We start from the raw sequence: 12,596 nt of genomic DNA, 5'->3' as shown, positions 1-12,596 counted from the left end.
ATTTTTGCTTTTAGTCTAACAACAAAACGAATCCATTGGAATTCATGAAGAATCATGCTATTTTTATCGGAAATGAAAGCATATGTTTAACCATTAAGTAGTATTTCATAGGTAGCAGGATTGCTATAACACGGTAGGCTGACTTTGGCACACCTTAAGGCGCTAATCAATGGTTGAGCATATAACCTGACTGGATTGGTAACTGCGTTAGATAGAGATATTTTATGTACAAAAATATGAGTCGAAAGGTACAAGGTCTATGCAGCAGGTAGTGTTTTAAAATATGTATCTTCTAAGACTTCAACAATCTATCTGAAGCAGAGCAGTATATGCCACTTCTGCATTATCAGCTCCAGTCTCGCTAAAACAACTTCTTCGTTAATATTTTTTATGTACGAAATATAACTTATACATATCCTACAGAGATCATGACTCGAAATACAAGAACAGATACAGACCTGCAAAGATACGGACATATTAACACGTATCAATTGTTTTTGACCCCTCTGCTAACAGGGAAAATGACTAATTGTAAACGGTTAGGTATAATCGCAAATTATAAAAAAAATCCTTTGGAAAAATAGAAACCATCCAAGAAAAATTGTAGCACACTCGGTTCTGCTTGAGTTTGTTCATGATAAGTAATGAAAAATGCAATGACTCTTATTCCTCTATCATCGACCTAAGCAGAACTGTGTTCTAATGATAATGTGGTAACTTTTGATGAATAGACAAGAGGTAGCCACGGATCGAAACAAGGCACTTCTAAAATGCGTTCGTAAAGTTTAGTGAAATCTTACAGATTCTTTGTAAACATAAATCAATGAAAGTAATAGCAGAATCGTTTTTTTTAATAAAACACACTAAATAAGAAGGAATGAGAACTGAATTTATGTGTCGTACAAGACTATTTTAAATAAAACTACTTAATTTGATATTAACACAACTTCACGGCAATTAACAAAAAAGTGACATCGGAAATAGAAAACGAAAAATTAAGTCACTATGTACAGTAATTTTTATTAGATATAGCCTTTCAGACAAAAATGAATATGTGGATGTGTCCTTGTTAAAACTTAGAAGATCAACCATTCGTTTTCATAGGTGCGCCGATATTGCTAAATTTAAAAAAAGCACATTAGGACCAAGCATAAGAGAGATATGTTTTAGTATCTCTTACACATTGAGAAAGGTGTAAGTCATACTCGGTATGGATGAAACTGCATTTGATACACAGAATAGATATTTTTGTGTTATAACATTGAGATGATAAAAATATACAGTTAATTGTCTCCAGTAAAACAACAGATCTAGTTATTTCGAGGGGTATTTGGGATTGCAGCATGAGATCGGGGGTGGGCGGGTGGTGGGGGGGGGGGGTGAGAGAAAGAGAATATCGATCAATACAATAAACGACAACCAAACTAAAAAACAAGAGCTGTCTCCATAGGATGACACATGCCCCCGATGGCACTTTGAATGAATAGTTATGGCCGATGTTAGAGTTTAGGACCTTTGACCTACGGAGCTGGGTCTTGCGCGCGACACGTCATCTTACTGTGTCACACATTCATGCGTAGTTATTTTAAAATCCATGCATGAATGACAAAGATATGGACCGGACACGCCCATCAATGCACTATCATGAAAAATGACCTTTAACGTCTTAAGTGTGACCTTGACCTTTGAGCTACGGACCTGGGTCTTGCGTGCGACACGTTGTCTTACTGTGGTACACATTAATGTCAAGTTATTTGAAAATCCATCCATCGATGACAAAGATATGGACCGGACACGCCCATCAATGCACTATCCATTAATGTCTAAGTGTGACCTTGACCTTTGAGCTACGGACCTGGGTCTTGTGCGCGACACGTCGTCTTACTGTGGTACACATTCATGCCAAGTTATTTGAAAATCCATCCATCGATGACAAAGATATGGACCGGACACGCCCATCAATGCACTTAATGTCTTAAGTGTGACCTTGACCTTTGAGCTACGGACCTGGGTCTTGCGCGCGACACGTCGTCTCACAGTGGTTCACATTCATGCCAAGTTATTTGAAAATCCATCCATCGATGACAAAGATATGGACCGGACACGAAAATTGCGGACAGACTGACAGACCGACAGACCGACAGACGGACAGACGGTTCAAAAACTATATGCCTCCCTTCGGGGGCATAAAAAAGGAAAGGAGTATTATATCTATTAATTCCATATGCCATGTTTTCTTAATGCAGAACTGTTAAACTAAAATATCTTTAACAACATGACGCCTTGAGCCGAAATCATAACAATAAGACACTATTGCTTAACATGTGCTCAAATGCAAGTTCCATCAGTAAAGTGCATTTTTGTCTGCCTCGTAAAATCAAAGCTACATGTACAGACAGTTAACAATACACTGATTTTGTAAATCTTCCGTCAAACGTAGATTATTTGGCAATAGTGTTTAATTTCTTGCAGTGTTTTTATAAGGAATGTCATCTGTTTCAAGTATAAAGTGACTGCCAACGTTTATCACCATTCTTTAGATTGGATATATCTCAATAAAGATGGAACGAGAACTTCATATTGTGTAAGATTGTCTGCGTCGGCTTGTCTAGGCTATACTCGTGAGATGGTAATGATCTCTGATAATAAATAAATATAAATCAAAAGACTAGATCACAAAGGAATTGCCTAAGAAATGAAATCCAGTTAAGAAATAAAAAACAATAATCTTGGCCATTGTATTTTTTTTGAGTATTTTAAGGAGATATACTTTCTCATGTATACACCACAATATCAAAATTGTAAAACATGTGGAATGGCAAAACTTATAAATTGATGCTATTGAACTTAATATTCTGTGAGTAAAAAAAATGAAACATAGCTAAAAAGAGATTAGGATTGACATAAAACATTGGTCTAACAAATATCGTAAATTTCAAAACTAAATGAAAACATGCAAACTAATTTAAATAATGAAACACTACACTGATGATATATCTATAAGACAATCTTAAAGAAAGCATGTACATCTTTGTAAGAGTTATATGAATCGTTTCTGAGTTACATCAGGTATAGACATATTTCAATTGTTTATACAAAAACACCATAAATCGGACTTTCATCATCTTATTACTTTAAAAAGGAAAACTGGTTCAGGAGTTACAACATGTTTTTTACGAGGTTTCTTTAAAACGAGTTTAAAAAAGCAAAATCTGATTTTCGGAAGTTTTTGTTTCACTACAAAACTGCTGAAATATCTGTAAAGGGTGGTACTTCAGTACCAATGTATGTAACTGTAAGATTTTCATACCTTATGGGATAATTTTAATACGATTATACATCTATGAAATAAAATCGAGTTATTTTGCATGCTGTCAATTTCTGAAAATTGTATGGCCAATTTTTAATGCCAATCATACGTACCCCTTTATTCTATTTCAACAAGATTAAATCGTTTTTAATCTAGGTCATAAACACTAAGGTTAAACAATGAACCATTCACTCATTTTAACAACTTTCAACATTTAATTTTATGTACTCATTATCCATACATTGAATTGTTTGCAAAAAATGAAAAATACACTTCCACTATCAAGAATCGCCTTTCCATCATAAGTTGTCTTAGGTAGTGAAACAACTTTAGAAAGGAAACAATAAAACAATTTTGAATCATGATAATAATCGTATTTATTATATAGAAGCTTTTGTATAATAAACATTAGATGCAGTAAGATGCTTTGATGTTCCTGCAGTATTTTCCACGTATAATTACCTCGCGTATAACTTCATCCATATCTTATCTAGTATATTTGACACATTATTTTTAAATGAGAACTTTTCTGACTGACATAAATGACTACTATAGAAATAATGCACTTTACAATTCAATTAAAACTATTACTAAATTTCAAAGATCTGCCTTATCGTTATTTACATCAGAGGTGCGAAAGGAATGTTTGAAAGCTTTAAAAAAAAAACAACAAATTACTAGCAACACAAACTAACTTACAACATTTAGGAGCATTCTGAGTCAACAAAAATAATTGTAAACAAGAATCATACAGCAAATGTAATTTAAAAGCGTCAGACCGAATTTTAAAGAAATGTATACTTAAGTTTTCTCTATTAAAATCAACAAGTATGTGTCTACTGCTACCCTGTTATATATCTCCGTGTGAATTATCTAGACAAGCTGGCTCTTATCACATTTATTAAAATCTTCTGTAAGAAAACATACTGCTTGGGTCCCTACACATTTATTAGCTGTTTTGTAATATAATATTATAGAAATGCAAATTTCTAGAACCATTAAATAATGTATTACATAGATTGAATTCTGTATTGGTAAATAATATTTTCAATTTTGAAAATTGCATGTTTGAAATGAATATTCAAACTTCGTTCCTGACTTTCAACTGACCAAAAGGCATTACAGCACCATGGCTATTGTAAGAAGATACATATGGTTTAAAATGCTATGTAATTCAATACATAAACATGTTTTAAATAAAACGTAAGGTTTGTATTACTTCCGGCCATTCTTAATTAAACTATTTTGTATTAATTTAAAACTATTTTAACAATTGGCCAAAACAGTGTACGTTAAATCTCAAATATATAATTATATTATTTCTCATAAAAAACAGACCAAAAGTATATCTACGGCTTTTCGGAAGTATCGTAGAAGATGGTTGAAAGGAACAGAAGTGTAAATAATGTTCCCAATATGTTTTATATTTTTTTCTGAGGCATAGTGGTACTGGAGCAGAGTGTCGGTTCACTGAAAAGGAGGTCGCGGGTTAGAATCCCGCGGACAGTGGAATTTGTTTCAGGTCTCCATAATCTTTCACAAAGGGGCACATAGTCCTGGTCGGGAGTTTTAGGATCATTCAATGGACCGAGTTAAAGTAAGTCGCGAGATTTTGTTTTATAGTCGTTTTAACATGGGTTACCGTATTTGTCTGTAATCATTTGTATTACCACACATCAAGATTACAACAAGTATGGTGTTTAAACTACAGAAATGCTCATGTAAATATATATTAAAAAAAAAAAAAAAATCATAATAATACATGCACGTATTCAATGCATTTGCTGAATAGGCAGATCACTACCAAATCAAATGTAAGCCTCCGCAGGTCTAGTTACAAGCAATCCAAATATAAATAGTGCTAATCTTTTTCTCTTTCCTCGTGCCCTTCTCAACAGCATCGTGTTTTCTTTTACTCTACAGCGTTACAGTATGTATCACTTAGCATTCTGTCGAAATCGGCATGTTCCTATCACGTGCTAGGTAAAAATGGCGGCGTAAGAATTTAAAGTCTTGAAATTCGAAATTGAAAGAAGTGAAAACGAGTAAATTCAGCGGGTTGTATTTACGAACTGTAGTTTTCCTATATAAAAGTTAACACCCCTTTTTCATTTTGTTTTTTCTAAAGTAGTGATATAGTTCTTTATGGGAATATAAGTCTCTTAAAATCTGATATGCTAAAAAATGTCGAAAAACCGTTATTTTATAAAGTAAGTAGGTTTTATATGAAATAAAGAACAGCCGGATTTAGTGGTGTTCAGCCTGAAAGCAGGGCTACAAAGGAAACATCATGTACTCAATTTATTGATTGAAGGCTGAGCTACAAGAGAAACACCATGTACTCGCTGTATTTGTTGAAGGCAGAGCTACAAAGGAAACACCATATACTCAATCTATTGATTGAAGGCTGAGCTACAAGAGAAACACCATACACTCAATGTTTTAACTGAAGGTAGAGCTACAAGAGGAACACCATGTACTCGCTGTATTTGTTGGAGGCAAAGCTACAAGGGAAACAACATGTACTCATTTTTTTATTGAAGGCAGAGCTACAAGAGAAACACTATGTACTGGCTGTATTTGTTGAAGGCAGAACTACAAGGGAAACACACTGTGCTCAATTGATTGAAGGCAAAGATACAAGGGAAACACAATGTAGGGCCAGACGGATGAAGGAAGAATTTTCTTTTTACAGTAAAGTGTCTTAAATGCATAATCCTTCAAAAATTAAAATGCAGTTTGATAAGTTAATTAAGTAGCTGTGTAAGAATAGCATTTTCGTTTAAAAATCTCATGGCAACAAATCATCAATGTAACTATGTTCCTTCAAGATTGGCGATGAATATATCTTCCTATTTATTTTATTTTGTTGGGTTTAACGTCGCACCGACACAATTTTGGGTCATATGGCGACTGAATATATCTTCCTAAGGAACAAAGGATTTTTGTTTGCTGTAAATCATTTACACTTTTACTGCATCCCATGAATCATTTTGCAGCGGACATTGGCTCAATTTGTTCACAAGGCTATCCATTGATTTTCATGTCTTTCTAAGACCCGGTTATCAGGAATTTGAATACTTAGCGGTATATATATCATATCTTCGTCATCTTTGGATTGTATATTTGTTGATGCAGACCACGAAGGAGGAACATCGTATATAACAAAAAAATGAATACACAGTCGTATGCTATAAAAAACATTATTAAAAATTCACTAATAGATACGGGTTGACTTTACATAATATTGAACCTATTGAATAATACTTACACTTAATAGATCTATTCACATTATGTAAACATTGCGAAAAAATATATGAGCAACTGTTAAGTAAAATATCTTTAAAAACTTTAAAATTAATGTGTAACGTGTTGACTAATACGTGCAGTAAAATTGTAGAAGGGAAAGTATTTTACCATATGCAATGAGAAAAGAAAATCACGGCATTTTTATGACTTTAATGCAAGCATAGATTTTACTGTGAATCATATATAATATTGATGACATTAATTTAAGCGTAGTTATTACTTTTTTTTACACTAAACCACATTAATGTCAGTGACTAAATCCTGGTAATTACTGATTTCCATACGTAACATTTATTTAATGGCATTACTTTTAGCCGAGTAATTGAATTCTATTTATTTCGTGTTTTAGTTTACAACTGAAATGCTTATCCAAATAAAATGTTTTTTGTCAGCAAATGCTATTTCTTTTTATTACCTTACTAACTACGGTGATGTAAAGGAATGCTTTTTGATTCCTGTATGTAATCAAAGGACTGAAAGTACTGGAGGATCGACTGTCTCTGAACAACACATAATGTACAAGATTTTGACGATTAGCATTTATGATTTATCAATTAACATTAGCTATTTGACATTTAGAATTAGGAATTCAGCATTTATTATATAGCATGAAGCATTTAGTATGAAGCATTAAGCATTAAGTAGCAATAAGTAAATGCCGTTTTGCATTAAGTTATTGGCATTTAACATTAATTATTCGGCATTTGGCATTTAACAATTAGCATTGTTCACCGGCCTTCCATAGATTCCCTATAGATATGGCTTCCTCCGCATGTAAAAATAAAACTGTTTAATACATACTCCTCGTCAATGATTTCTCGAAACATATAATTTATTAGCCTCTAATCAATTATCCGTAAGCTATACTCCGTGTACATATAAATCAAAATACTGCAAGTAAGTTAAGACAGAGCCCTTTGCAATATTTTGCGTGACCGGTAAAACCATAACCCGCCATCAGTATTAGCCCGTAATTGCAGTCATGAATAATTTTGACCGTTTAATTGAACTTGATGCTTTTAAGTATTTAGAAGCAAATTATTGTTTGACTTACTAGTACCATATATTTTTCAAAAATAAAACAACATTTCTATACAGATTTCCAAAATGAAGGTCTGTAATCCAGCGGAAGATGTAGTCCCTGAAATAATTTTTGTTCCGTTTTGAAAACGTTTCAGCACTTTATAAAAGTGTTATCTAATCCAGTCGACCAATCCATATCTAATCATCATTGGACCAATATCTCTTTTATTTAGGATATATATCGTAAAATGATGTCAGACCATTATAGTTTTGCTTACTGGTTTTAAGTCGGACCGATATCATGTCTAGGTCCGATATCGATCAGGTTTCACTTTAACCGTCTATCCATCACTGGGGATACTCCGTCTTTTACGCAGTTCACTGTTATTGACCAAACGTTGAAATCGGAGGCATTCATTCCAAACAGTTTACATTTATTACAACATCTGGCCAATACTTGACCTTTGTTGTTTTTGATGTGTTTAACACATATAAATGGTTAGGTACTGACTGAGGGCATCTTAATCATATCTAACACACATAACACTAACCGTAAGGAAAAAATGGTGTGGGTCATATTTTTATATCGGGCAGACAGAGCGCCTACCTGCTAATATTCCGACCGCTGCTAACTGAGTGACACATCTATGAATTAGGCGCGGAGAATAATTAATAGTAAAGTGTAGCATGCTGTTCAAAGTGAACCTTTGGTTTAAAAATAACGTGTAATGTTCCTTGCGCCGTCATTTCATTACTGTATCAACATTTTGATGGAATACATGTATTTAAACGCTACTGAAGGAATGAATAATTAACACATATCCTGTCATTTTAAATAAGATATGCGACAAAATGGGAGAAATACATTTTTTTAAACAGATTATTCCAAATATAGATTCTTTACACATATTTTCTATTTCTGCTTTTATGAAATCTTTGTCCAGTTTTCTAAAACAAATATTAAACATGGCGTATGTCATTTTAATTCTTTAGATTTCGATGTTTTTAAAAACTGGCTAACCCAAATTGTTAGGAAAGCATGTCAGCATTCTCGCAAATCAGTGATATTCAATGCCTCTATACTTCAGTGCAGCGAATCCATGTAGTTTAAAATTTCTTATGTTTATTCAGTTATAAAAGTACTTTCACGTCGAAAGAGAAAAAGCAAAACAAAACTGCTATAAAATCGAACATATATTACTCATTCAAAAATATTTACAACTCAAAAGTATGTATTTACAATTTTCCCGTGTCTCGTGATGCTATGCTACTATAATCGTAAATATATTAGCCAGAATCCAAAATAGTCATAAATATATTAGCCAATCAATCTATTTATATCTTCGGCGTTTGTCCGGTGACCTAGTTTTCGCGCATTAATATGTTACTGCGGTCGGATAAAAACAACAGAAAAGTATATTATACTGACTAAAAAATACGTTAAAATTTTGTATTTTTTGACGTTCGGCAGCTGAAAATACTGTCGTGGCAAAATAATTATATTTTGATGGTTGACTAAATGTATGGCATGGAACTACTTGTTTGTATACGATACTACCTTTGTTCGGTCCGCCGTAAGGAATTTTTACATTGTTAACATTGGATCGATTGTTTCACAAAAATTGCTTTTCCCATTATTCAGCAGATAGAGTGTCTAATGAAAAATGATCATTCGGGCCTTTTTTGAAAGAAGCCTTATATAGTCATTTTGTTTGAAGACTTGTACAATGACTGAAACATCCATATTTTATGAACTGACGTAATACTGCTGTATTTTTTAAAAATTAAGTATTATGATACGAAACTGTACTTACCTGGCTGAAAAACATCACGTGCACACTTTTCCAAACACTTAACCCTGGCATTTTTCTGAGTGCGGGTACCAGCCATTTGAATATACCATGTTCTAAAAATAGCACACCAACTCCAACAATTATTCCGACACATAACATAACAAAACTGCCGGCATGGTGTTGCACTTCCAATCTTGAGTCTTCTTGTTTGATCCTTTGTTTATAACACTCAGAGTCCGCGAAATGGACGTCAATTAGGTCTTCAATGTAGCCACTCTCGTGGTAGTTTTGAATCATCTTTGACAGCGGTGTCTAGTAATAGAAAAAGTTTGAATCATCTAAATCGTCTTTGACAATGATGTCTAATATTTATAGAAAAAAAAAGATAAAACGTGTATATATCATATCGATAATTTGACGTAAAGTATTAAAAAACGGCGGATAACAGTGTTAAAGTAAAAGTATTATAAGACGTCGAATATTGACAACGGTGACTAATATTAATAGCAGAGCTACCGGCGCCGCGAAGCGGCGCCGACAGCGTCGCATTACGGTTAGACGTGTGAAAAACAAAATGAATAAAACTGTGTTACTATCGAGTTGAAAATTCGTGGTAAGTTTTTTGGAATCGGTGTTGTTCGGGTTTCTTCCAGTACGCAATGCTCATAGTAATTAATCAGTAAGACGTCACTAGACGCTTGCTGTTTACGGTTGACAAAAGCGTTTCGCTTACTACTTTTGAACGTTGAATAAAAATGTAAATGAGCGCCTGATAATAAGAATTTATTGCTAGATACATTTTTTACAAAGAAAGAAAGGTAAAATAAAATATTTTCAATGCGAAACGATTTTCGTCACGCTGCCATAACTGAAATTTATTATATATACTTATATTTGTGTTGATGACGTCATACTTCCACATTGGTGCAGTGGTTAGCGAGGTTCCGTTGAAGTACAGGAAAGTTGAAGTAAAGGTCGGGAGTTCAATCCTCACCAAAAGCGTCTTTTTTTAATTTCTTTTTTATTTCATTTTTTTCTTTCTTTTTTTTTTTTTTTATTTGTTATGGGTTTTGAAAGTATTGTAAAAAATAGTCATTCATATGTTTTGTTGGTGATGTCAGGTTCCATTGTAGACCTGTCTGTACAGTAGCAAGTCAGTAGATAAAACTTTTTTTAAAAAAGAGGTTTTTGGATCAAAATTTATAGGCATTGAACTGTGAAAAGCACAAAATGATCTTCTCCCCGTTCACCTATATTTCATCCACAAACTTAAAAATCACTGACCAGAGTTTATTACTAGAAAAAAACTATTGGCTATGAATTATCAATAAACATCAAAAAGGCTCCTACTACCATTCCTATTCTATACCAGTAGTGCTAAAAGATTAACCATAAAAATGTCATAGACTGTGAACTTAGCAGTTCAGAAAATAAAACAGGAGTTTTCGAGAATTTCGGCAAAAAAGTGATTTTCTCTGGGTAAAATTCTCATCATTAACTTTTAAAGATGGCTAGTCTTTTGGTTTTTAAACAAGCTTTGTACATGTAAATGATTTTCATTCTCCCATACCAGAGGCCTATCATATAGCAGTATTTTGGCCTTAAGGTTGGACACATTCTTCCTTCTAAAAAGAACTGTAACTTTCTTTAGTTCGTATATAGCATATTTGTAGAGTTTTCGCAAGTCAAGATTTAATCTTAACACTTTCTTAAGACATTCATTCAGAAATCATGAATTATCATTAATTCTTAAAATTTTAATAGATCTTAAAGAACATAAACTTCCTAAAACGGGTCCATAATTCCAGATGATTCCAGCAGCACTCCTTTAATTTTCAAGGGGCACTGGTGATTTTTCAAGGGAGCTCTGCCTTCTAGGTAGCACCTAAGTTCATATTAAAATAATTTAAATTATCATTAAATTTATATTTAAAATCCTTTCCAACGGTCTAGATGTAGTCACATGATCAATGATAAAAAGTCGTATTGGCTCGAAGGCGGGGCCAAAAACACATATTGACCTCCAGCTGTGACGTCATCACGGTTTGACGTCAAAACAATGCGACGTCGTACACAATTTACCACGAAAAATGACCAAAGGCTGCAGATATTTGTATTTAATGTTTATACTTATAAGTAGACTGGATTTAATAATAAAACAATTGTTGCCTTTTTAGGTTCGGTCGGCAGCCCGAGGTTGACATCGCTTTTATCAGGTCGATAAATCCACATATCGACCTCACCAAAGGGCAATAATTGTATAATATTATGATGACGTCGAATATTGATGACGGAAACGATAAAAAGTCATATCGCGTCGCACATTGAGAATAACGCGTTAAAAAGGTTGTTTTTCATTTTTTGAATATATTGAAAACAATACGGACTATTGCTTTCAATAAGGTATAAAGATATATACACATCAGCATAATTTTATTAATCACGGCTATTATTACTAAATACATCCAAATGTTTAATTTTGATTTCGCTCTGTAATTGTAAACTATGAAACGTTGCATGAGCGTTCAGTCTGCAGCTAAAATACTGTTCAAAACGGCGCTAAACCCAAGTCAACAGCTGAAGACGGCTTAGCAATATTTCATTAGTATGAATTTGTCATAAACAAAGTTATAGAAAATTGAATATTGAAAATTTCAACTGTTCGCTTCAGACAAATTCTTCCACTGGCATTGCATTTCGCAGTCGCTATGAATTACAGAATAATCTTTTTATTATACTGTACATGACTTTGAATATATTCAGTACTGTAAGCGTGGTTCTTGGATTGTTGAGGAGTGTATTATACATAGAATAATAAATAAAATATATGGAGACCGATATCAAAAATAAAAAAGTAATAATTAGTTGTCTAATACAGAGCGTCATAATCGCTAAAAAGTATGAATTGTATAGTCTAATGTAAAGAATAAAAACGAAAAAAAAAAAATCGTAGAAATGCCGACTCGGTTGACTGAGTCTGTAAATAGAAAAAGTGGAAACTCCACAGGTCGCTCAACACGACAAAAACGAAAATATTGCAGGCTCGGTTTGATTGAGACCGTTCATGGACGGGTAGTGGAAATGCATGCTACCGTCCACGCCCTCTATCCCCGGGTTGAGCAGAACTCATTATTTACACATGCTTCAAGTACAAATTTTTT

At 33.4% G+C, this 12,596-nt stretch overlaps 1 protein-coding gene across 2 annotated transcripts in view; it reads right to left on the bottom strand.

Annotated features, from left to right (window-relative positions):
* The window catches only part of LOC123525470 (glutamate receptor ionotropic, NMDA 3A-like), a 293,441-nt gene that overhangs the window by 41,215 nt on the left and 239,630 nt on the right, over window positions 1-12,596 (bottom strand). For both annotated transcript variants that reach the window (XM_045304534.2, XM_045304533.2), the window contains one exon: window positions 9,457-9,747. In XM_045304534.2, coding sequence (XP_045160469.1) covers window positions 9,457-9,747 — 291 coding nt within the window. The remainder of the gene's footprint in view (window positions 1-9,456; window positions 9,748-12,596) is intronic.

Source organism: Mercenaria mercenaria, chromosome 3 (genome assembly GCF_021730395.1).
Source record: "Mercenaria mercenaria strain notata chromosome 3, MADL_Memer_1, whole genome shotgun sequence".
NCBI lineage: Eukaryota > Metazoa > Mollusca > Bivalvia > Venerida > Veneridae > Mercenaria > Mercenaria mercenaria.
The sequence above is the reverse complement of the archived record's forward strand: the minus strand, read 5'-3'. Positions and strand labels throughout refer to the sequence as shown.